This window comes from Theropithecus gelada, chromosome 11 (assembly GCF_003255815.1).
Source record: "Theropithecus gelada isolate Dixy chromosome 11, Tgel_1.0, whole genome shotgun sequence".
Taxonomy (NCBI): domain Eukaryota; kingdom Metazoa; phylum Chordata; class Mammalia; order Primates; family Cercopithecidae; genus Theropithecus; species Theropithecus gelada.
Window position 1 is genome coordinate 29,864,043 of NC_037679.1, and position 27,982 is coordinate 29,892,024.

A 27,982-nucleotide genomic window follows, 5' to 3' on the forward strand; every position below is an offset into this window, starting at 1 on the left:
TATTCAACATTCTTAAAGAAAAGAATTTGCAACCCAGAATTTCATATCCAGCCAAACTAAGTTTTGTAAGTGAAGGAGAAATAAAATCCTTTACAGACAAACAAATGCTGAGAGATTTTGTCACCATCAGGCCTGCTCTACGAGAGCTCCTGAAGGAAGCATTAAACATGGAAAGGAATAACTGGTACCAGCCACTGCAAAACATGCCAAAATGTAAAGACCATCAATGCTAGGAAGAAACTGCATCAACTAATGAGCAAAATAACCAGCTAACATCATAATGGCAGGATCAAGTTCACACATAACAATATTAACCTTAAATGTAAATGGGCTAAATGCTCCAATTAAAAGACACAGACTGGCAAATTGGATAAAGAGTCAAGACCCATTAGTGTGCTGTATTTAGGAGACCCATCTCATGTGCAGAGACAAACATAGGCTCAAAATAAAGGGATGGAGGAAGATCTAACCAAGCAAATGGAAAACAAAAAAATGCAGGGGTTACAATCCTAGTCTCTGATAAAACAGACTTTAAACCAACAAAGATCAAAAGAGACAAAGAAGGCCATTACATAATGGTAAAGGGATCAATTCAACAAGAAGAGCTAACTATCCTAAATATATATGCACCCAATACAGGAGCACCCAGATTCATAAGGCAAGTCCTTAGAGACTTACAATCAGACTTAGACTCCCACACAATAATAATGGGAGACTTTAACACCCCACTGTCAACATTAGACAGATCAACAAAACAGAAAGTTAACAAGGATATCCAGGAACTGAACCCAGTTCTGCACCAAGCGGACCTAATAGACATCTATAGAACTCTCTACCCCAAATCAACAGAATATACATTCTTCTCAGCACCACATCACACTTATTCCAAAATTGACCACATAGTTGAAGTAAAGCACTCCTCAGCAAATGTAAAAGAACAGAAAGTATAACAAACTGTCTCTCAGACCACAGTGCAATCAAACTAGAACTCAGGATTAAGAAACTCACTCAAAACCTCTCAACTACATGGAAACTGAACAACCTGCTCCTGAATGACTACTGGGTACATAACGAAATGAAGGCAGAAATAAAGATGTTCTTTGAAACCAATAAGAACAAAGATACGACATACCAGAATCTCTGGGACACATTTAAAGCAGTGTGTAGAGGGAAATTTATAGCACTAAATGCCCACAAGAGAAAGCAGGAAAGATCTAAAATTGACACCCTAACATCACAATTAAAAGAACTAGAGAAGCGAGAGCAAACACATTCAAAAGCTAGCAGAAGGCAAGAAATAACTAAGATCAGAGCAGAACTAAAGGAGATAGAGATACAAAAAACCCTTCAAAAAAAAAAAAAAATCAATGAATCCAGGAGTTGGTTTTCTGAAAAGATCAACAAAATCGATAGACCACTAGCAAAACTAATAAAGAAGAGAAGAGAGAAGAATCAAATAGACACAATAAAAAATGATAAAGGGGGTATCACCACCAATCCTACAGAAATACAAACTACCATCAGAGAATACTTTAACACCTCTATGCAAATAAACTAGAAAACCTAGAAGAAATAGATGAATTCCTGGACACATACACTCTCCCAAGACTAAACCAGGAAGAAGTTGAATCCCTGAATAGACCAATAACAGGTTCAGAAATATAATCGGCAATAATTAATAGCCTACCAACCAAAAAAAACCCCAGGACCAGATGGACTCACAGCCGAACTCTACCAGAGGTACAAGGAGGAGCTGGTACCATTCGTTCTAAAACTATTCCAATCAATAGAAAAGGAAGGAATCCTCCCTAACTCATTTTATGCGGCCAGCATCATCCTGATGCCAAAGCCTGGCAGAGACACAACAAAATAAGAGAATTTTAGACCAATATCCCTGATGAACATCGATGCAAAAATCCTCAATAAAATACTGGCAAACCAAATCCAGTAGCACATCAAAAAGCTCATCCACCATGATCAAGTTGACTTCATCCCTGGGATGCAAGGCTGGTTCGACACACACAAATCAATAAATGTAATCCAGCATACAAACAGAACCAAAGACAAAAACCACATGATTATCTCAACAGATGCAGAAAAGGCCTTTGACAAAATTCAACAGCCCTTCATGCTAAAAACTCTCAATACATTTGGTATTGATAGAATGTATCTCAAAATAATAAGAGCTATTTATGACAAACCCACAGCCAATATCACACTGAATGGGCAAAAACTGGAAGCATTCCCTTTGAAAACTGGCACAAGACAGGCATGCCCTCTCTCACCACTCCTATTCAACATAGCGTAGGAAGTTCTGGCCAGGGCAATGAAGCAGGAGAAAGATATAAAGGATATTCAATTAGGAAAAGAGGAAGTCAAACTGTCCCCTTTTGCAGATGATATGATTGTACATTTAGAAAACCCCATCGTCTCAGCCCAAAATCTCCTTAAGCTGATAAGCAACTTCAGCAAAGTCTCAGGATACAAAATTAATGTGCAAAAATCACAAGCATTCGTATACACCAATAAGAGAAACAGAGAGCCAAATCATGAGTGGACTCACATTCACAATTGCTTCAAAGAGAATAAAATACCTAGGAATCCAACTTACAAGGGATGTGAAGGACCTCTTCAAGGAGAACTACAAACCACTGCTCAATGAAATAAAAGAGGACACAAACAAATGGAAGATCATTCCATGTTCATGGATAGGAAGAGTCAATATCATGAAAATGGCCATACTGCCCAAGGTAATTTATAGATGCCATCCCCATTAAGCTACCAATGACTTTCTTCACAGAACTGGAAAAAACTACTTTAAAGTTCATATGGAACACAAAAAGACCCTGCATTGCCAAGACAATCCTAAGCCAAAAGAACAAAGCTGGAGGCATTACCTTACCTGACTTCAAACTATACTACAAGGCTATAGTAACCAAAACAGCATGGTACTGGTACCAAAACAGAGATATAGACCAATGGAACAGAACAGAGTCCTCAGAAATAATATCACACATCTACAGCCATCTGATCTTTGACAAACCTCAGAAAAACAAGAAATGGGGAAGCCTCAGAATACCACACATCTACAACCATCTGATCTTTGACAAACCTGAGAAAAATAAGACATGCGGAAAGGATTCCCTATTTAATAAATGCTGCTGGGAAAATTGGCTAGCCATATGTAGAAAGCTAAAATGGAATCCCTTCCTTACACCTTATACAAAAATTAATTCAAGATAGATTAGAGACTTAAATGTTAGACCTAAAACCATAAAAACCCTAGAACAAAACCTAGGCAAAACCCATTCAGGACATAGGCATGGGCAAGGACTTCATGTCTAAAACACCAAAAGCAATGGCAACAAAATTGACAAATGGGATCTAATTAAACTAAAGAGCTTCTGCACAGCAAAAGAAACTACAGTCAGAGTGAACAGGCAACCTAAAGAATGGGAGAAAATTTTTGCAATCTACTCATCTGACAAAGGGCTAATATCCAGAACCTACAAAGAACTCAAACAAATTTACAAGAAAAAAAACAACCTCATAAAAAAGTGGGCAAAGGATATGAACAGACACTTTACAAAAGAAGACACTTATGCAGCCAACAGACACATGAAAAAATGCTTATCATCACTCACCATCAGAGAAATGCAAATCAAAACCACAATGAGATAACATCTCACACCAGTTGGAATGGTGATCATTAAAAAGTCAGGAAACAACAGGTTCTGGAAAGGATGTGGAGAAATAGGAACACTTTACACTGTTGGTGGGACTGTAAACTAGTTCAACCATTGTGGAAGATGGTGTGGAAATTCCTCAAGGATCTAGAACTAGAAATACCATTTGACCCAGCCATCCCATTACTGGGTATATACCCAAACAATTATAAATCATGCTGCTATAAAGACACATGCACACCTATGCTTACTGCGGCACTATTCACAATAGCAAAGGCTTGGAACCAACCCAAATGTCCATCAATGATAGACTGGATCAAGAAAATATGGCACATGTACACCATGGAATATTATGCAGCCATAAAAAAGGATGAGTCCATGTCCTTTGTAGGGACATGGATGTAGCTGTAAACCATCATTCTGAGCAAACTATCGCAAGAACAGAAACCAAACACTGCATGTTCTCACTCATAGGTGGGAACTGAACAATGTGAACACTTGGACACAGGAAGGGGAACATCACACACCAGGCCTGTTGTGGGATGGGGGGAGAGGGGAGGGATAGCATTAGGAGATATACCTGATGTAAATGACGAGTTAATGGGTGCAGCACAACAAGATGGCACATGTATACATATGTAACAAATCTGCATGTTGTGCACATGTACCCTAGAACTTAAAGTACAATTAAAAATATATATCCATGGGCCAAAGAGAAAGTCACAAGACAAATTAGAACATATTTTGAACCAAACTAAAATAAAAATACAACATATCATGATTTGTGGGATGCAGTTGAAACAGTGTTTAGAGAAAAAATTATAACATTAAATGCTTATATTAGAATAGAAAAAAGGTCTCAAATCAAAAATATAAGCTTTCTTTTTAAGAAACAAGAAAAAAAGAGTCAAATAAATGTATAGAAATTAAAAAGTTAAAAGTAGAAATCACTACATTGAAAATAGAAAAACAAGAGAGAAAAATGAGTGAAACAAAAGCTAGTTCTTTGAACAGATTAGTAAAATAGATAAAACTCTAGCAAGACTGGCAGAGAGAAACACAAATTTCTAATATCAAATGAAAGGAGGGATATCATTACAGACTCAGCAGATGTAAAAATGTATAAAAAGGAAAATAACAATCCTTTTTACATAAATTCAACAATTTAAATAAAATGATAATTCCTTGAAAACCACAAACTATTGAAACTCACCAAAGATGAAATAAATAATCCAAATTAGGCCGGGCGCGGTGGCTCAAGCCTGTAATCCCAGCACTTTGGGAGGCCGAGACGGGCGGATCACAAGGTCAGGAGATCGAGACCATCCTGGCTAACACGGTGAAACCCCGTCTCTACTAAAAAATACAAAAAACTAGCCAGGCGAGGTGGCGGACGCCTGTAGTCCCAGCTACTCGGGAGGCTGAGGCAGGAGAATGGCGTAAACCCGGGAGGCGGAGCTTGCAGTGAGCTGAGATCCGGCCACTGCACTCCAGCCTGGGCGACAGAGCGAGACTCTGTCTCAAAAAAAAATAAAAAAAAATAAAAAAAAAAATAATAATCCAAATTGTGCTAAAATTATAAAAGAAACGAAATTTCTACTTAAACCTTTTCTGAATAAAAATCTGCAGGATCAAATGGCATAATTGAAAATGTCTACAAAACATTTAAAGAAAAAGATAACAACAAATCTATATAATTTCTCCCAGAAAATAGAAGGGGAAACATTCCCCAAAATCATTTGATGAAGCCACAATTACCCTGATAACAAAAGCAGATAGAGACAATCCTAAAAACAAAACAAAACAAAACTATAGACCAATACTGCTTATGAACACAAATGTAAAAGTCCTCAACAAAATATTAGCAAATTGAATGCAGAATTATGTAAAAAGACATATGCCACTACCAAATGGGGCTGATTTTCCTGGGAATATAGGTCTGCTTCAGTATTTGAAAAATGATCTATATAACCCACCCTATTGACAGTCTAAAGAAGAAAAGTAATAGTCATATTAATTGATGAAAAAACTGTTTGATGCATGTCTATTCATAGTAAGAAAAAATTAAGTAACCTAGAAATAGAAGAGAATGTTCTCAACCTGATAAAAGGTACCTACACCAAACCCCATGGCAAACATTATGCTTAATAGTGAAAACCTGAATGCTCCCCTTCTAAGACAAGGACAAGGCACCCATACCATTGCTATATAACTTTGTACTAAGAGTCCTAGTCACTGCAATGAGACAAAGAAAAGGGGCAAAAGACATAAAACTGTTCTCTTTGCAGATGACATTATTGTCTATGTAAAAAATCCCAAGGAATTTACCAAAATCTTCCTAGAACTGACAGGTGAGTTTAGTAAGGTTACACAATATAAAGGCAATCTACAAAACTCAATGGCATTTGTATAAGTTAGCAATGTATAATTAAAAAGTAAAAGTAAAAAAAAAAGCTGACCCCAAAATAAAATACTTAGGTATAAATCTAACAGAGCATGTACGATATATATATGTGAATGATACATACATATATATGATACATACATATATGATATACATGACACCTATATGATATATGTGATACACATATACGATACACACATGACATATATGATACATACATAATATATATGATACATACACGATATATATGATACATATATGATACATACATGATATATGATACATACATGATATATGATACATACAGATATGATACACACACGATATACATGACACACATATGACACACATAGATGATACATATATGATACATGTATGATACATATGATACACATATGATACATATATGATACATACATATATATGATACATGTATATGATACGTACATATATACAGAAAACTACAAAATGAACAAAGAAATCACAGATGATCTAAATAAATATACTATGTTCATGAATTAGAAGACTCTACATAATGAAGATATCAATCATCTCCAATTAGAATCAAAATATCACTAGAATTTTTTGTAGATATAGATATGTTGATTCTAAAATTTACATAGAAAGGCAAAAGAAATAGAAAGGTAAAACAATTTTGAAAAAATAATAAAGTTGAAAAAATAATAAAGTTAAAAAAAACTGCTCAATTCTAAACCTTACTATAAAGCTATAGTAATTGAGGTAGTAGTGTAGTATTGGCAAAGAAATAGACAAACAGATCAATGGTGAAAACAGATTTCGTGCAGAAGCATGACGTTGGATTCATACATCACACCATACACAAAAATGAATTAAAGATTTTCATATAAAATCAAAAACAATAAAACAATAAAACTACTAGAAAAAAACATAGGCAAAAACCTCCACAACATTAGTGTGGGTAATGATTTTTTTAACTATGATCCCAAAAGCACAGGCAACTAAAGCAAAAATAGACAAATGGGATTGCATCAAACTAAAAAGTTTCTGCAGAGCAAAGGAAGCAACAAAGTCAAGTGATAACCCACAGAATGGGAGAAAATATTTGCAAACCACACATCTGATAAGGGGTTAATATCAAAAGTACATAAGGAACTCAAACAATGTAATGCCAAAAACATTAACCTAGTAAATGTTTTAAATTTTTAACCTAGTTAAAAAATGGGCGAAAGATTTGAACAGACATTTCTGAAAAGACGACTTACAAATTTCCAATAGGCACATGAAAATATGCTCAGCATCACTAATCATTAGGAAAATGCAAATTAAAGCCACAATGAGGTAACACCATACACCTGTTAGAATGGGTTTATCAAAAAAGATGACACTTAAGTTGGCCAGGATGGGAAGAAAGAGGAACTCTTGCACATTGTTGGTGGGAATGTGTGGAGTACAGGTGATTTCTTTTCCAAAATGCCTGGGACCAGATATGTTTTGAATTTTGAATTTTTTGGGATTTTGGAATATTTGCAGAATATATACCAATTGAGCATCCGTAATTAAAAGGTCCAAAATTCAAAATACTCCAACATTCATTTCCTTTGAGCATCATGTTGGTATGCAAAAAGTTTTCTAGTTTGGATAATTTAGGGTTTTGGATTTTTGGATTAGGGATCCTCAACCTGTACAGTCATTATGGGAAATGGTATGGCGGTTCCTCAAAAAACTAAAAATAGAACTATCATATGTTCCAGCAATCCCACTTCTGGGTGTATATCTCCCCAAAATTAAATCAATTGTCAAAGAGATGTCTGCACTCCCATGTTCACTGAAGCATTATTCACAATAGCCAAGATACAAAAACAACCTAAGTGTCCATCAATAGACAAATGGGTAAAAGAGCATGGTACTGCTATAAAAATAGGCATGTAGACCAATGGAACAGCATACAGAACCCAGAAATAAACTCAAATACTTACAGCCAAATGATCTTCGATAAAGTAAACAAAAACATAAAGTGGGGAAAGGACACTCTTTGCAAAAAGTGGTGCTGGGATAATTGGTTAGCCACATGTAGAAGAATGAAACTGGATCCTCATCTCTCATTTTATACAAAAATCAACTCAAGTTGGATTAAGGACTTAAATCTGAGACCTAAAACTAAAAATCCTAGAACATAATATTGGAAAAACCCTTCCAGATATCATCTTAGGCGAGGATTTCATGGCCAAGAACCGAAAAGCAAATGCAATAAAAACACAGATAAATAGCTGGGACTTAATTAAGAGCTTTTGCATGGCAAAAGGAACAGTCAGAAGAGTAAACAGACAACCCATAGAGGGGGAGAAAATCTTCATAATCTATTCTATTTTTAGTTTTTTTGAGGAACCTCTATACCATTTCCCATAATACATCTGACAAAGGACTAATATTCAGAATCTACACAAACTCAGACAAATCAGCAAGAACAAAACAAACATAAAACCAACATATGAAAAATGCTCAACATCACTAATGATCAGGGAAACAACCCCATTAAAAAATCCCATAAAAAAAAAGTGGGCTAAGGACATGAATAGACAATTCTCAAAAGAAGGTATACAAATGGCCAACCAACATATGAAAAAATGCTCAACATCGCTAATGATCAGGGAAATGCAAATCAAACCACAATGCAATACCACCTCGCACCTGCAAGAATGGCCATAATCAAAAAATCAAAAAACGGTAGATGTTGGCATGGATGCAGTGATCAGGGAACACTTCTACACTACTAGTGGGAATGTAAACTAGTACAGCCACTATGGAAAACAGTGTGGAGATCCTTAAAGAACTAAAAGTAGAACCACTATTTGATCCAGCAATCCCACTACTGGGTATCTACCCAGAGGAAAAGAAGTCGTTACACAAAAAAGACTTGCAAACACATGTTTATGGCAGCACAGTTCGCAACTGCAAAATCGTGGAACCAGCCCAAATGCCTGTCAATCAACGAGTGGGTAAAGAGACTGAGATCTATATTTATGAGATACTGTGATATATAATATATATAGATATCTATATATATATGTATAGCTATATCTATATATACAAACAATGGAATACTACTCAGCCATAAGAAAGAATGAATTAATGGCATTCGCAGCAACCTGAATGGTATTGGAGACTGTTATTCTAAGTGAAGTAACTTCAGGAATGGAAAACCAAACATCATTTGTTCTCACTGATATGTGGGAGCTAAGCTGTGAGGATGCAAAACTATAAGAATGATACAATGGACTTTGGGGACCAGGGAGAAGAGTGGGAGGGGCACAAAGGATAAAAGTCTACAAGTAGGGTGCAGTGCATACTGCTTGGGTGATAGGTGCACCAAAATCTCACAGATCAGCACTAAAGAACTTACCCATGTAACCAAACACCCCCTGTACCCCAATAACGTATAGGAAAAAGAGAAAAGGTAGCATGTACATATAATGTAATACTCTTCAGTCTTATAAAAAGAAGGAAATCCTAACCTTTGTGACAACACGGATGAATCTAGAGGACATTATGCTGAGTGAAATAAGGTGGGCGCAGAAAGACAAATATCGTATGATCTCACTTATATGTGGAATCTAGAGAAGTAGAGAGTAGAATGATGGTTACCAAAGGCTGGGACAGGGAATGGGGAAGGAATGGGGAGTTGTTGGCTAAAGGATATAAAGTTTAAGATAGACAGGAAAAATAAATTTTGAGATATATTGCACAGCAGGGTGACTATAGTCAATAATTTATTGTGTACTTCAAAATATCTAAGACCATAAATTTGAAATGTCTCACCACAAAGATGCTAAACAAGTGAAGTGATAAATATGTTAATTGTCTTAATCATTCTACCCTGTATACATACATAAAAACATCACATTTTATCCCATATGTATAATTATGATCTGTCAGTTAAAAATATAAATCAAAAATAAAATAACTGCTAAATAAAATTTAAAAAATGAATTCAGAGAAAGTATTACCATTTGATTTTTGATAAAGGTGCACAAACAATATAGTCCTTTCAAAATTACATTTAAAGTATTAGACATCCATATGTAACAAAATGAACATTTACCTAAACTTCACACCTTATGCAAAATTAACTAAAAAGGTTCATAGCTCTAAATGTGTAATGTATAAACTACAGAACTTTTAGAAGAAAACATGGAATAAAATCTTTATTACCTAAGGTTAGGCAAAGGTTTCTTAGACATGACATCAAAATCACAATCCACAGAGAAAAAGATAATCTGGATGGCATCAGAATAAAAAGAAATTTGCTCTGTGAAAGATACTGTTAAGAAAGGGAGAAAGCTAGCTACAGAGTGGTAGAAAAATAATTACAAATCACATATCCAACAAAAGGCCTGTAACTGGAATGTATAAAGAACTCTCAAAACTCAACAATTAGAAAACAAACCAGTTTAAAAATGGGCTAAAGACTTGAACAAACACTTTATTAAAGAGGATACACGAATGGCAAATTAGCAAATGAAAGTATGTCCATTTCTATTAGCCAATATGAAAATGCATATTAAAAATTGCGATATGATATTAGAATTGGTAAAATGAAATGTACTAATACTAGAGAGGATCTGGAGCAACTAGAAGTCTCAGACCTTGCAGGTGAGAATGCAAAATGGCAAAGGCACTCTGGAAAACGGTTTGACAGTTTCTTGTAAAGGTAAACACATACTTACCATAGGATACAACAATTTCACTTCTACATTCTTACCCTAGAGAAATAAAAATATATATTCCCACAAATGTCTGTAAAAAAATTTTATTAGCAAGTCTATTCATAATTGCCCCCAAATGGAAACAACTCTAATGTTCTTCAATGGTGGATGGATAGACAAACTATGATGCATCTAAACAACGTAGCACCACTCATCAGTAAAAAGAAATGAGCTATTGATCCACACAACTTGGATATAAAAGGAAGTAGGTTGAGTGAAATAAGCCAGTCTCAAAAAGTCACTGTATTTTTTCACTATATGACATTTTCAAAAGACAAAAAATATAGTTACGAAATACAGATCAGTGGTTATTTGGGTAGAAGAGTTGGAGACAAAAAGGTAGTACGAAGTTTTTTGTGGTGATCGAACTGTTCTGTATCCAGATTGTGGTTGTGATTACATGAATCTATACATGTGTAAAAATGTATAGAACTATACACCAAAAAAGTCAATAGGTTATACATGTTTTGTAAGCTACTTTTTTCGAGCATGACTATATCAAACATATCTTTTCTCATCACTAAATTTAAGTCTTTTTCATAAGAAATATCATTAATGAATTTATAAAAAGTAGTGTCAGTGTGTTGGGAAGGGACAGAAAGCTAAATTTAATTGAAATGAGGACTGAGTGGGAGATAAAGTAGAAACAAAATAAGTGGAAAAATCACATTTGGGTGTAACAAGAGAGTGACTATGTGTTACCAGGAAGGAAAGATAGGGTGAGGGATGTGTTTTTGGTTTCTTTTTAAGAAGGTAGAGATTTCGGCACATTTAATCTCAAGTAGAAGGAGCCAGCTGAAAGGAGTGATCAGATATAAGAGAAAGCAGCTGGAATAATTAGTAGACTGAACTCCCCCAGAAGATAGGAGGAGAGAGGACCCAGAGTACAGGCAGAGGAATGAGCCTTGGATTTGAGGAAGGTATTTATTTCATTATATATAGCGGGGAGGGAGATTAGGGATGTTAATGGGTTTGGTGTTGGAAGTTGAGAAAGTTATGTTCCGATGGTGTCTGTATTTTCTGTGTAGAAGGAGATGAAGTCATCTCATAAGAGAGTGAGGATTAGGGAGAAAAGATGGAAGGTTTCAGGAGAATGGAGAGGGATTGAAAAAGTTATTATAAAGAAAGTTGATATGAAATACGTGGTAGGATTTCTCGTCTTCATTGAGAGTTCAGTAATAGTTTTCCCTACCTGTGAGGGATAGTGTCTCTTACAGAATATTTAGTAAGTAGCTTGTCAAAGATACTAATCTGCATTTAAAATAAAAGTACTTTTATCATAAAAACATTTACATGAAAATGATCAGTGAGATTTGATGGTCATAAAATTGCACAATTGAAATGTCATTCTGGATATGACCTTGGTAGCCTCTGAAGAGATCTTTAACAAAGGAAAGAGAAATGAATGAAATTACAATGTTAAGTTAGAGTACATTATGATTCATTATTTCAAATTCAGTGTTGGTTATTCCTGCATGCATAAGGTAGAATGGACTTGTATACACTCTCTCAGAATAAATCCTTGCATTGCAATTACTTAAGTCAATGTCAGTAAGTTGTGAAAGGAAAGAATAAAACAGTGAACAGTGATCTCTAAAGAGACTTGAAAAAGTGAACAATCAGAAAAAGGCTTTTGCTGTGTAATCAGTTTTTGAAAAGACAATCATTGTTTTGTTAGGAATGTTAACGCCGCCTTCTCTAGAAAGGACATAAATGGATAGTATCAGGGGCTTCCCTTGGGAATTTATGCATAAGAAATGATTAGGCTCCCATTTATTTGATTTGTTAACACCTCTCAGGAAAATTAAAAATACGTGGTGGTACCAATAAAAGTTCTTTTGGGAAAAATGCCTATTTAGTATTGAGAAAGGAAAAAAAAACATGCTTTTGATTAAGAGGAAAAAATTAAGAAATAAATGAGGGACCTGGATTCTAATTTAAATGATCTCCCAACTTCTCTCTCCCCATCTATGTTAGCTCACCCCAATGAGCCTCAGTCTTCTCATCAGAAAATGTAGCTGGCTCTTGCATGTCTACAACTAGATTAGAAATATACTTCAGTAAAAAAGAAGCCACCATTCAGTTAGACAGATTTTGCATGGTTCTGATTTTTTTCCTAAAGAAATAAGTTTTCCATAAATACTATAAAAGACCCTTTGGGAACTCAAAGAAGCAGGGATTTCCAGAAATTATACCCTGGGATGTAATGAGGCTAGTATTAAAACTATTGTTTAGTTGTTCTATCATTCTATTGGTAATGGTAACAAGAGATAACCAGAATATTAATCTCCAGTTAAAAGTGTCAACAGTAATAACACTAAACCCCACTGATAAACATTACAGCTTTCCCAAAATATGACAACCAAGGTTAGTTAGGATAATCTCCAAAATATAATATATGCTATATACAAAGCCAGTTTTATAGAATTCAGTTTCTGTGCCTCAGTTATGTTCCAACAATATATGCACATATATGTATGTATTTGTATGTACACATATTGTTTTGTTTTGTATCCTGACACCAAATAACCAATTTGACAAAAATATTTATCCTTAAACCAGCCCTTTTGTTATAAAAAGTTTTCTTTACAAAAATCAGAGTTTCTATAAGATCACAATAATTAATTTTGCCAAAATTATAAACGAACATGGACCCAAAAAATGCTTGGACAAACTTATCATTAAAAGAACACTTCCAAGGCTAGTCCCAATGCAGTGGTGTTTACAACTAATTGATCACAAGCAGTTGCAGATTTCTTTGTTCCTTCTCCACTCCTAATCCTTCAATTGACTAGCCTTAAAGAAAACTTAAAAAAAAAAAAAAAAAAAAGTAACACGTCCTTCCAGGACTGGTTTTTCTAAGATCCAGTCTATGCACTGGCTACTAAGATGTGAAAACATAATTCTACCAGGAAGTGTTGACATTCTTTAATATTATTTAAACTCTCCACATATTTGACCAGTGATGTGTCCAATACATCTATAATAAAAATAAAAAACCAATAGCAAAGTAGTTGTTCTATTTTTATAGTACTCGCTCTAATTTCCTCTATTCTGAATCTAAGGAATGATTTTAATCACCCTGTAAAGTTTCCTTACATGTTTTTTTCACATTTCTCAAAATATTCTATTAGAAAAAGCAGCTCCTCCTTCCACTCTCAGCCCAGCATAAATACTCTGCATATCCCTTACTTCTTTTCCCTGTTTATCCATTGAAAGTTGAGCTGAACAGTGTAAAACTCTATTTCGGAGTCACAGAATTGACAGCCATTTCAGGAAAAATCCATTGTCTGCTATATGCTGGTGGTAAAATTGCAATGAAAGGGGTTCATGTTTCCTGATTTTTGCCCAGCTTTAATAGAGTTTTTTTTTCATTTGATAAATATCTATTACAGAGTGGAACATAATACAATTAAAACAGTACCTTGGGACAATGTGACTAGACATAAGTCATGAAGAAAGAATGAGTATTAAGACCTCCGGCCTCGGACTCTGCTGGAAGAAGTGAAATGTGTGCCAGCTGAGGTACAGCAATCAGATGTCCCCCAGTTTCTCAAGTACTGAGTCAAAGGATACTGGGAGGAGAGGTTGACAGGAGTGAATGCTACTATATATTAAATGTTATACAGCCGTTAAGAGAGGACTATCAAACTACACCCTCTGGGGAAAGGCAGACGGGAGAAAAATGCTCATATGGCTAGAAAGCTAAGACTGCAGAAATCACAGGAATTCGGTTCCGTATGCACTCACTGAATAATGAAATAGTACATTTAGAAATTAATTTTATACGTCATTCATTGTTATACAAAAAGCTAAAATATAATTGTTTTCAAATCATTATAAAGATTAGAAACTATCTCCATTGTTTTCATAGCAGAGTTCTCCAGACGACTTAAAAACTGGGCTCCAATTTTAAGACAAAGGAAAAAAAGTGTCTGTTTTAAGAATAGTTCTCATAGCAGATTAGGAATTATACTAAAACACAGCAAAACGAACATTAGAACACATAAATATTAAAGTCTCACCATAGTAATGATACTACAGAGATATAAATGCTCATATATTAAGGGAAGCGGAAAGTGGGTGTATTAGTCCATTCTCACGCGGTTAATAAAGCCATACCAGAGACTGGGTAATTTATAAAGAAAAAGAAGTGTAATTGACTCACAGTTCAGCATGGCTGGGAAGGCCTCAGAAAACTTACAATCATGGCAGAAGGAGAAGCAAACACATCCTTTTTCACGTGGCAGCAGGCGAGAGAATGAGTGCTCAGCGAAGGGGAAGTAAGTCCCTTATAAAACCATCAGATCTCGTGAGAACTAACTCACTACCACAAGAACGGGATAGAGGAAACCGCCCATGATTCAATTTTCTCCACCTGGTCCCTCCCACAACAGGTGGGGATTATAAGAACTACAATTCAAGATGAGATTTGGGCGAGGACACAGCCAAACCATATCAATGCGGAAAAAGGTCTGTAGTCCGCCACTTGAAGAGATCCCTGTCCGGGTCTCCCTTGCCTGAATTTAGGGATTTGAGGGGCACTTGGTAGACCCTTTCAACAGTGCTATTCCATCTTGTTCTAGCTCCTTCATCCACCATTTGAAATTAATGGCACTGGGCTAAGGTTGGGCTTTCTAATGATTCTTTGAAAAATGAAAATTGAGGAAGGGCCATATAATTAACAGCTGTTCTTATCTGAAGTAGATCAGTGTGGCATATCCTTTCTGAGAAGAGATCTCTCCTGGAATAGGAAGCAGGAACTACCCAGTTTAGCTGAGGGTGGAGAAGAAAGAGAAAATTGGAGATTGAAGCTCAGACTAGAAACATAGCTCCCAAGGGTAAACTTCAAGACATGAAGGGCTGGTGGAGGGAGGATGTGAGGGCACTGCCAGCAGTGAGAGCTGATGCTGCATGGGGAGGTATTGGGCACCAGAGGCACAAGACAGGCCTGGACTGGCAGGAATTGATCCTGCACCCACTGGGAATTTGCTGCAGACTCAGCAAAACTTAACCCAAGGGGAGACAGGACAACTGATTCCCTAATTGCATGTGTAAGAACTCTGATTTCACAAAGTGCATGCCCTCCCCTACCACACACACATCAAAGATATGTGGACAGGATTTTCAAATTGGAGTGTGCAAATTGTGCACAGGCATGAAGAATCACTTTCCAGATCCTCAGCTTTTATATATGTATTTTTCTAAAATTTATCTGCTTAGGAATGTACCTATAGTCAGGGACACATTTCATGCTGGCACTCCTTTCCAGAACAAAGCTTTTCACCAAAGTTTACAAAAGAAGGGTACACCTTTCACTTAATCTGAACTGAATCCCTCAATCAGGGTAGAAAAACTTCTTCGAGTCTCCACTCAAAGGAACAAAACAAAATATTAGTATGAGCAAAGCCTCTTTTAATCAGGGCCCCCTTCACATAAACTCATTGTAGGACTTCAAACTTTCCCTGTCTAATACACATTTCTCTAAGACTGAAAGTCCGCATTAGAAGTGGAGTGTTTTGGCCTTTGTTAGATGTTGTCGTTTCATATAGTCTGTAGAGTAGGGTAGCAGGAGTGATGATACCGCGTGTCCTACCCAATCCCTGAGACTGACAGATACTTTGTCAGAAGAAATGTTGCCCATGGTGGCAGTGACTCTGGTGGTTAGAGGTTTTCTCTTATATACTAGTTTTGAAAGCAGCATTTAGTTTCTTCAACATGAACTTGCTAATTATGAGCATTTAAAAATTTATAAGATAAAGGTTACTAGTATTTTAAAATTTGGGATATGCTTATTTGATTTTCATAGCATGCACTCTTCACAAATGAAGGTTTTAGAGTGATTTTAAAAAAAAATAGGCCAATAGTCAATGTGTACCATTTTTCTTTTTATATTTTCTGTTCATTGGTCTTATATTCCAGCTATAGGAAATACAGGACCAATGAAAGTTTTCACATGTTAATATGATAACTCCTACAACTACTAATATTGAATATATTCAGTGTTCCAGGTTCCATGCTGCAGGGCCTTATACAGTAGCTTTTTAAATGGCAGAAGATGGGATTCAGACTAAGGTAGTCAGATCCTAGAGCCCAAACTTTTTTTGTTTGTTTGTTTTTATTGTACTACATGAGTTAATATTTTTGTTGTTTCCGAAGTACAAGCATGCCATTTCAAAACATTTTTCAATCTCAATCCTAAAAGGTAAGACAGTTATCTTACAAAAGTACCTTGGGTAGAATTTAGCACATCACAGGGATTTAGGAAATATTCATTTGTGATCTCCTTCCTGTCTTAAAAGGAAATCTATTTGTCTATTCCATATGAAATCCAATGCTTGTCTTGAGAGGAAGACTTTTTATTATATTTTTATAGCTTCAGTTAATGCTCAGATTTAGGAGTTACAAATAACATGATAAAATTTATAATTTAAGCACTCTAAATATCAGACATTCCCAGTTTGAGGAAATAAATCAAAAGTAACCAATGAATGCCTGATGGGAAATCCTGATGCTGTAGAGATACAGAGGTGCCCGGCAATGCCAAGAGCCATGCCCAAATGCCCAAGGGGACCAGGCTTGTAAGGACTCATGAGAATTGCCCTAGTGAGCTTCTCAAATGTCATGGGATTTTCAGAGGCACTGAAACAGCTGCCAGATGTGTCTCTGGATTTGCATAGAGAAGGGAAGCATCATGAAAAAGTTTCTATAACTGAATTCTGAGTTTTCTCGTGAACTACGGGTCTCCAAGGGAGTCAATCTGGAGCTATAAATAATAGGTCATGTGAGGTAAAATCAGCAGAGAGAAGAGTCCTGGAAAAGCAGGGTCAGCTGAGTAGCCTGGGTTTTAGGGGAGTGGTGAGTAGTTCCATGAATAGGTTGTGGCTGCATGTGACCTTTCCCATTATGTTCTTCCCATATCCATGCTCCTCCTTCTCTCCCTTTACATTCAAACAGCCCTGTCTTGGCTGGAATCTGCAGAACCACAAGCAGCCTTCCACATGCACCTGCAGCCCAATAGCCTAGAAGTTCCATGGGCTACAAATGGTAAGTAGGAGAGTATCAGTTGGTCACTAGAGCAGAAGGATGGCCAGACAAGTAGACAACAGTTGGGAAGCCTAGAGACCTATGAGCAACATCCCTGGTCCATGCTTGAACTTTCCACCCTTTGTGGGTCCCTAGAGGGACTAATTAGGAAGATGTATCCTAGGACAAGTCTAGACCACCTGCTAAGCAAGGCAGTGCAGTAGGAACTAGACATTTCAGATTTATGATGTTTATGTAAATGTTACACATTTTCAGTCACAATCAGGCATATCCAAGAGAAATTTGTATTTCACATTAATTTAAGTAGAACTTGCTGAAGACATGATGCTAGAATTCATGTTTAGATAAAACTTTTAGGAAAGGCATTGGGAGAGATATCTGCAGGGAGGGAGATGTTTCAGAGCTTCATAGTTCACTATAAACCTGCACATATGGTCAGGCTCCTGCCTATAGCATACAGATGAAAACTATCAAGAAAAGGCTCAACTGAAAATAAAAACACTCAGAACCCAGAACCTATCTAGGTGTGTATGCTTACTCAGTATTGGCATAAACATAAGAAGAACAAGAAATTCCTCCAAGGTACAAGTTAACCATTTATTATCTCCTTAGTCTAATCACATAATGCCTAACACCTCTATGACACTCACTAAGACTGCAGGTTTGGATATATTATCCCACTTAACTTTCAACTACTATGGAATTCTGCTAAAAAGTTATCTAGAAACATGACATTTCCACTTGTTTAAATTTTCTCTTTTCTTCTGTTTAAGCTACTTTATTTTCTTCAGGGAGAATTTTAAAAATACTACTTTGAGTCAAGAAGACAAAGAAAGTAAATTGCTTATGATTTGAAAGCCATACCTTTACATTCACGGATTGATGGTCTTTCAACCTAACTCACTATGATATTATGTTTGATCATTTTTCCCAGGTAAGTGAAAGTCACCCAGTGATGAACTGATTCTGTGCACTTATTGCTTCCTTTTCTCTCCAGTATGCCTCAGGAATTGGATCATTAGTACAGTAAAATAGCTGTAGTCTTGCTCTGTACATAGTGTTGTACAGGCCAGTGAATCACTGTGAGATGCTTTTACTCTGTGCTCATTTAGTGCTCCTTTCCAAAGAATAGTAGTTTAGAACTGCCTGAGGTCAGTCTTCTCATTTAAGTCAGAAAATGGACATTGCTTTAGATCTGAAAAAAAAGGAAATAAAAAATAAAATAGAAATAGGAAAAAATAATTCATGTCCCCAGTGAACTTGGCATTTGCTTCAGTGCAACTAGACATAGATCTAGACTGCTGCATAATATAAACAGTTTTGCTTTGCCATTGGTCCATGTGGCTGCAATTTTAATGGACATTAACATCTTAATATATTAAAGTCAAATGAGATTTGATTATGAGGAAAGTTTATGCAGTCATTATGAATAAAAATGATTTAAATGGAAAGTGCTAATGTTCACAATATAAATTTGCTAATTGTCTTTCTGTGGCAAATATCATTACTATAATAGGCACTTATAGTTACATTATATGGTACAGAAACATTAGAAAATTTGATCTTAAAATAATATTTTAGCATTACATCTTTCTTTTTCAAAACTACTAACATCCTTCATGTTGGGAAACATCAATGCTACTCTAAATGTGTCAGCATTTGTAAATGCCTTGAAGATGAAAAATGCACTCATGGGCCAAGGAGAATCTTTCAAATCCCCTTTTAAAGGAAAAATGGCTTTCACTAGCTTTTGAATTTGACTCACAGAACAACTTGTAAGATTTAACAATAAACTTACCATAAAATATAACATCCATGTTATCTCTAATACTAATGGCAATGAATGGGCTTTTGATTTTTGATCTGATCATCTCACATAAAGTGATTTTTAAATAATTCACAAAATAGTCTCCATTCCTCAGGTGTAAGAATGTCTTCTACAAGAAAAAATGTGTGGGATCCAAAAACTTTATGATTCCATAAAGACCATATACACATAAAATGAGAGAGAAAAATGTATACAACCACTCAAATATTCAGACATGTTGTATGATGATTTGGTTTTTATTTCAGAGAGAAAAGGAGGGTTGAATTATTTTTGGTCTTGATTTGTTGAAGCCACTGTCTCACACTCCCACCTGGTTTTGAATGTGTAAATGTCTTATATTTGCTCTAGGTAGATAATAACCAATCAGTAATCAGGGTTAGGAGTTCCGGGTCCATTCTTTAGTGGACAACTATCATGCTATGTTGCTTATCTAACTCTCTGAGCTCTTTAAATTAAAAAAAAAAATTAATCTCATTCTATTCTTAAGTAGTACTGGAAAATCATGCAAGAATGTCTAGACATCTAGAAAGAGTTCAGCACACAAGTACACTACAAATAACATCATGCCCATGGGACACAAACTTATCCTATGGACTATATTTAAATAGAAATTTTTCTGTCCCATCTCCATTTCCTTGTTGTCAATAAGTGTAAATTGCATTAAGAGAACAGTAGTAAAGTCAATTATCTTCTTTATGGTCATGAAGATGACATATAATCTCTTGGTCAATGTAAATTAATTTATCATAATTCATTTTACCAAATATATTTAATATACGTATTCATTAATTGAATACTTACTGATGCCATATTAGGTAACCAGCATAGTTCTAGGGAATAAGTATATAGAAATAAAGCTGCAATTGTGTTATTGTTCTCAAAAAACTTCAGTATACAGGTTAAGTACATTGACAGAGGAATATACAGGTTTGAAAAGGGAAATGTAGGAGAGCTACTTGAATGAGGTGAGGCATTCAAGAAAAGAAGATTCTCGAAGTGGGCTATGCCTGATCAATATTTGAAGTTGGAGAAAGAGTCATCTAAAAAAGGAAGCAGAGTATCGGTATTTCAGAGAAGTAGAACAGTACGTGAAATGATTCAAGACATGGCAAACTAAAGGAAATTTTGTCTTGGTTTGACATTAGTGTGCAAAGGAGGGCATGATGAAAAGACCTCATCACAAAAGACTTTGCCTTGAGTTTGGAGTTTATTCTAAAAGAAAAGGAGATAGCTGTATTGAAGAATTTTATGGAGAAAGAATATGATCAGGTATGCTTTTAAGAGTTTCACCTCTTACATTATTATGAAGAATTTGATAGGAGGTCAACACAAGATATTATGTGAGAAATAAGGATCTGTCCCAAGGCAGTGACATGAACATGGAGAGTAGAGAAGACCTTATGAGAAGAGTTGGTAACCTTTAAGATGAAAGTAGCAAAGGGAGGATCTAGGTTGAATTATTCGTTTCAGACCTGGGTCATTGTAAGGAATCCTGGTGTTACTCACAATATTAGGGAATGTTTCTAAGAGTAATTGTGATGAGAAGTGTTGAGTAAAAACAGTTGAATATAAGACTATTGTGGGGTCAGGCACTGTGGCTCACACCTGTAATCCCAGCGCTCTCTGAGGTTGAGGCAGGAGGATTGCTTGAGCCCAGGAGGTCGAGGCTGCAGGGAACCATGATTGCAATGCTGCACTCAAGCTTGGGTGACAGAGTGAGGCCCTGTCTCTAACAACAATAACAACAAAAAGATTACTATGGAATATACAATGACTTCTAGGTAATTTTAAATATAGAACCAGAGTTCAGGAGAGATAACTGAGATGGAAATGTGGATTTTGGAATCTTTGACATGCATATCTGAGTATAATTATCCAGGGAGATTGTATACAGAGAAAAATAACAAAAAATCAATGAGAAGATGTAGAGAGCACTGACCATTAAATAATACACAGCAGAAGACCTAAAAGTGCAAACTGAGAAATGGCTGGAGAGATAAGAGGGAAGCTAGGGAGTAATGACTGTCTGTGGAAGTCAAGTGAGGAAAAATTTTAAAATTTGGAAAGGGGTCAAAATAGATGAGTACTATGGAAATGCATTGATAACAAGAATGTACATTATAATGACCTATTTAATTAGGATATTTAATAGGATGATAGGATGAGGACTGAAGTTGATAGAGAAGTAGGTGAGAAATAAAGAAGAAAAGGCTGAATGTGCATAATGCATCCCAGAATTTTTACAAGGTATTAGGCAGGATGTGATTTTCTTTTTTTTTTTGAGACGGAGTCTCGCGCTGTGTCACCCAGGCTGGAGTGCAGTGGCGCGATCTCGGCTCACTGCAAGCTCCGCCTCCCAGGTTCAGGCCATTCTCCTGCCTCAGCCTCCGAGTAGCTGGGACTACAGGCGCCCGCCACCACGCCCGGCTAGTTTTTTGTATTTTTAGTAGAGACGGGGTTTCACCATGTTAGCCAGGATGGTCTCGATCTCCTGACCTCGTGATCCGCCCGCCTCGGCCTCCCAAAGTGCTGGGATTACAGGCTTGAGCCACCGCGCCCGGCCAGGATGTGATTTTCAATGGAATATGCGAGGTGCTATTCTATTGGAGGTGCTAGAAATACACCATTTCAAATATACATATTCCTATGTCTCTTAAGTACCTAAGAAGCAAATCGGTTTTTTCCAGTGCATTAGACTCTCTGTTTGTAAATTTGCTGATCCCTGTAGCCATTCCTACATGCACAAGGCATTTCACTGAGAAGTGAAAATGTAGCCAACAGCAAAGCATTTAGGCTGCACAACATCTGGCAATCAGTTTGAAAGACTTTTTTCACTCAGTTGATTAGTAGCTCTGGTCTAACACAAACCCATCCTTTATTGCCCTTCAGTTCACAATGACAGCAAAATCTGTTAGAGATAGTATGTTTTGGGGGCATGTGAGGCAACATGAGTTTTGGACAAATGAGCTCCATTTAAGTCCATTCTGGAAGTGGCTAAGTTGACTATGTGTGTTTTTTCTGGGTGTTAAGAATATATTAAATGCAAAAAGAAGAGACCAGAAATATCACTGTATCATTATTTATTTAACATATTTATTTAATCTTTAGAAAGATTTTATGTCAGGAACTGCCCCCAGGTACTAAGTAGCCCGGGATCTCCAATACATGTAACAATAAACAAAACAGGCAAAATTATAGGCCCTAAATGGGCTTACATTTTAATACAGAGAGGGGAAACTACAATAAACAAAAGTAAAATAATTGTATGTTAAGTGGTGAAGACCTCTGGGGAAAAAATAGTTAATAAGCAGGGAAAGGGTGCTAGAATTTTTATCTGGGCGATGGGGGGAAGGGAAGATGAAATATGAAATAGGATAACTCCACTAAGAAGGTAATATTTAATTAAAGACCTAAAATTATTGTGGGATTAAGTTATGGAGATACCTGGAGAAAGAAAAAAGCAAAAGAGTATGAAAGGGTGAGTGCCTGCCATCTTCTAGAAACAGAAGGATAAATATGGCTGGAGAGAGATTTAAAAAAGAAGAAAGTAGTGAGAGATAATATCATAGAAATAATGTAAAGAGAGACTCTAGACCATTGTAAGGTCTATATTGAGTGATTTTCAATAGGAAAAACAAATTCTAGAGTTCTAAGAAACATCTTAAAATCTTAAAATATATCATTTACCTGTTAGTCTATCCTTTCTTTTGAGGGCGGTACTTCTGCAAATCACCTCCCAGATCTTCTTGGCACCATCATAGAATACCTTTCTTCTCAGAGACTAGAGAAATTGACTATGCACTTCTCTGAGAGTGAAGAGATAGTTTCAGGAGATACACTGAAGGCAGTCTTTGTGCCATTCAAAAAGGCTGATAGTGAGAGCAACACGGAAATTTGAAAGAACCTTTTCCAGAACTCAAAGAGAAATCTATGGATTGAAATCAGTTTCTGTATTTTGTTAGCAAAACATTCCCTAGGAAAAAGAAAGCTTTCACATGAGAATTTTTGATATATCTCAAAAATGTACTCTTTTGCAACTAAAATACAACCCTATAAATAATATCTCCTCAAACGGAATATGCTTCTTTGGACAAAGAAAGAGGAGAAATGCTGAAGAAAATAAGCTCTGTGGATCTTCCACATAATATTTTTTTACCATTCGTATTATTGTGATGGCTTTTAATTGCCTTCTTGAATATTCCTGAAGTGGTATTTTCAACTGGAGTTTATATATTAAACTGGTTCACAGAAAAAGTAAAGAATAAGGACAGTTAGGTAAAAAGTATTTCGTACCACTAACTTAATCAATGGTGGCTTCACCTATTGTAGAACCAGTGTATAATTTTATACAGTATGTAGCCACGGGTCTGGAAACCTGGGCTTTTATCCTGACTATGCTATTAACTAACATTTTAATACTCTAGATCTTCATTTTCTCACCTGTAAAATAAGCAGTTGAATGGATAATAACCACAGCTTCCTTGTTAGGTGATCTATAAAAATCGGCTGCCATGGGTAGAGTTGTGTCCAGCTTCTCTAACAAGAACCAAGCTTAGTAATCCTTTAGTGTTAATTTACCCAGAGATGCCACTTACACAGCACCGTACCCACTCCTCATTTTTCTCCCACAGCTATTATAGACCACATACTTCTCCCTAGCCAGAATTCAGCGTCAAAACCTTCTTTTTTCCCCTGACAGTGTCTTAGGCAACCATAACCAAAATAATGGGAGATGGCACTCAAGTTGCAAGCAATTTGCTACTTATCATTAGGGGCATGGTTATATTGAAGGCAACAGTTCCTAGTATAGCTAAAAAGAACACTTACATCCCATCAACCCTTTCCTCCCATCTCTAAAGCATTGTAAGATGTCATCAGTTCCACCAGCATAAAGCAGTTGCTGATACCCTGGGCATAACCAAAATGGATCAATTAGCTTTACAATTAAAGAGACGTAAATGTATAGAATTCATTTCCCTTCTTTATGAAGTCGGCCTCTGTCCTGAGAGAAAAGTCTTCCACAAAAGTAACAAACTCACACCTTCAACAAGTAGAGATACTAGTGATTTCTTGATCTTTATCATCCTGTCCACTTATTTTGTTAATCTCCAAATGTATAGAAGCTTAGACCAAGGAGCTATGTTTGTTTCAGTTCTGATGAAAAGCCCTAACAATGTCATTAGATAACTGTGATAAATTTTAATCTGATGACAGCTTGTGACCCACAAATTGCTGTTTAAAATTAAAATGCATTTAAAATAAAACTGGCAAGAGAACTATAATATTAAACTTGCAATCTGTTGTGATAAAACACCAATATATTTCACCATATTAAATATGAATACAATGAATATTCAGCATCTTGCAATTGAAATATAAAAATGCCCTTAAATGCATTGTCTTATTAAATTAAAATTGGTTGATTAATCTTACTTTTTATCTTTGTTTTGCAGTTAAAAAGTTGAAGTAGAGATGGATTGGATTGGCTTTGGTAATACACCCTTTGGCAGAGCTCCAGGTATAATTTGGGCTACAAGCTTTTAGGTTTCTCATTTGATGAGCAAAAGTCCTCTATTTTTCTCATCCCAAATATTCATCTACAGTAAATTAAGACATGTTTTTCACATGCTTAAGTTTATTTATAACTTTTAAGATATAATTACTCAAGGTGTATTAAATGTTATCTTTAAACTTTTTTATATGTTAGTTTTGAAAAAAATGACTACACTGCTATTGTTGGCAGACCAACTAAATCATTGCTAACTTAGTAAGAATTGAGATTTTTCTGTAATGAATGTTTGTATCAGTCTATTATTAAGCAATACTATAAATAAAACTCAACCCAATGTGTATGTTTTTGTCCCACATTTCAGCATTGAAGAATTGTATGTGGTAATGAAAGAACTCACTACAGCTGTTTGCAAATAATTTAATAATCAAGTCATAGCTATTTTCTGGTTTTCAAAATGTACCAAAGAACTATTGAAAACCCCACAATATAACATCATAATTATAACAATTAACATGTGTATTTAATAATAGCTTTAATAACCCTATGCATTATTTGCTCAAAAGATTCATGATACATTTAAATAATAGCATTAGCTGGAATAAGAAAGAACCATATTTCACTGCCACTATTGTACACAGAGAATAAAATTCACCCACTCTTTTAAAAAAAGATACCGCAAGGATTGTAATTTCAAACAATTATTTTTACTCATTACCCCTAGAACATAGTATACGCTCAGCAAATGTTGGTTGAAGGAATGAATGGATATGTGTGATTGGATGAGAAGCACACTCAGGGAAAATGCCTAGTCTCTGGTTGTTACAGGACTGCTGCATGGACAACTGCTGTCACATTAGGGTTTCTAAAATATCTCTGCCACATTTTATTTCGGTTCATGTGTATGTGACAATGATAAGGAATTCAGCCCAGCAAGTCCTCTGCATAAAATAGAGGTGCTATGTATCCAAAAAGCAGGGACACCACATATAATATCTCTCAGGTACTTCCCCAGGTTTGCTTCCACACGATACTTGACATTGATTCTGGTGCCTCAAATCTATTTATATTTGGGAGCAGTCTCACTGTTACTCTTGGTTACACCTTATCAAATCTGTCCTAGGGACAGTGCCTATCCCAGGGTTTGAACTGTAATTTTTATTTTTATTTATTTTTTAGTGCCAGCGGACGCTAGCCATGGTGCTGAAAGAGACAAGAGGATTCTATTTGAAACCTTTCCTTCCTCTTATTGGTTTAGAAAATTCGAGTGACAAGAGCAGGGGCCAAAGGAGCCTGGAGCAGCATCACTAATGTGAACCATGTATTTCGATCTTTTGGGCGGAGATGTGGTCCATCAGGTTACAGCCAATGCCTTCCTATGGGCGCTCGCTAGACCAAGAGACCTTAAGAATGTAGCCGCTGCAGTAGAAAAGCTTACATCCAGCAGAATGTCTTGTCCCTCTCCTGAAAAATTGACAGTTAAGTGCATAGCCTAGAAACAAGAGCAGGGAATCTAGACGGAGGGGAGGCGAAGCGGGGAGCAAACCTGCATTCATATTGAAAATGTTCACTAGTTTCGTGTAAGGTAAAGAAAAATCAAGATCTAATTTTAGCTTAAGTTTTCGGCCTCAGTTTTCCAACAGGTGCACGACTCCCTCACCCCTTTCCTGTCAGGTACTGTCCTGCTTTACCTTTTTAGAAAGGCTTTCTTCGCAAGGCAAGCTTTTCCTAGAGTCCTTAAGCATGTGCAGTTGCCCATCTCATGCACAGCTCCGGCTCTACGCCTGGCAACCCCTTACCTGCAGTGTGAAGATTAAGGAGCAGGCACAGCGCAGGGAAGCCGACTGCTCTCCACATAGTGTTTGCATTGAGAGGTGGAGGAGAAACTCCACCACGACCCCTCTTCAGGTAAAGTACTATTAGAAAGAGCCACCGCCAAGGGTCTTCTAGTCTCCGGGATTCGTTCGCAGGTCCTCGGCTGGGGTTTGCAGAGCAGTCAGTCTGTGGCGCCGACACAAACCAGCACCGGCTTCAACCTCCCTAAGAGAGGGAGAGAGGAAGAAGAGTAGGAGGTTGCGGGCAAGGGGAACAGAAGCGCTCAGAGGCGGCAAATGCCTGGCCTTCTGGGCGCCCAGAAGCCAAGGCGGAGACGGCAGGGTGGACTCCGCGCCAGCCCAGCAGCCCAGCAGCAGCGCCGCGGCTACTGAGCATGCCCAGCGCCGGCCCTCACGAGGCACGGGAGTTTCAAAGTGAAATTCCGCTTCTCCGGGTCTTAGCGGCGGCTTGGAGCAGAGTAGGCTCCATCGCTGGGGTGGTGGTGGTGAGGGGTGGGGGAAGGGGGAAGTGCGGGGGAGGCGCTTGCTGTGGTTACTAGGGACCCAGCGTCCATCAAAAATCCGAGGGTGGGGTGTAGCTGAGTGAGAGTAGATGGGGGTATGACCAGAGAAGCCAGAGGGGGGAGCTGATGACAGCGTCAACCATGCCACCCACCCTACTCTTTCCCCAAATCTTGATTTACAAGTGGACCGAGCTCACTGCCTAGAATTGGCGTTTGCAGATTGACCAGCTTCCCAGGACTCGCCTACAGGAATAGAGGTGTCTTCCACTACTAAGCATTCTGGCTGCTTGGGGAAAGCGTTCCCAAGGCAGCTTGCTTGGTGTAAGCGTAACCATATATCTCGCGAGCGCCTTCGTCCTTCCTACAGCTTCCCCCTCTTTGCTTCTCTTTCCACTCTTTCCAGCTCAATCCCTGTATTTAAACTT

General features: G+C 36.8%; 1 protein-coding gene across 1 annotated transcript in view; it reads right to left on the reverse strand.

The window, feature by feature from the left end:
• The window catches only part of PTPRR (protein tyrosine phosphatase, receptor type R), a 285,083-nt gene extending 257,548 nt beyond the window's left edge, over positions 1–27,535 (reverse strand). The window contains exon 1 of the mRNA XM_025403508.1: positions 27,019–27,535. Within this exon, the coding sequence (XP_025259293.1) occupies positions 27,019–27,076 (58 nt within the window). The 5' untranslated portion in view covers positions 27,077–27,535. The remainder of the gene's footprint in view (positions 1–27,018) is intronic.
• Positions 27,536–27,982: the final 447 nt, after the last annotated feature.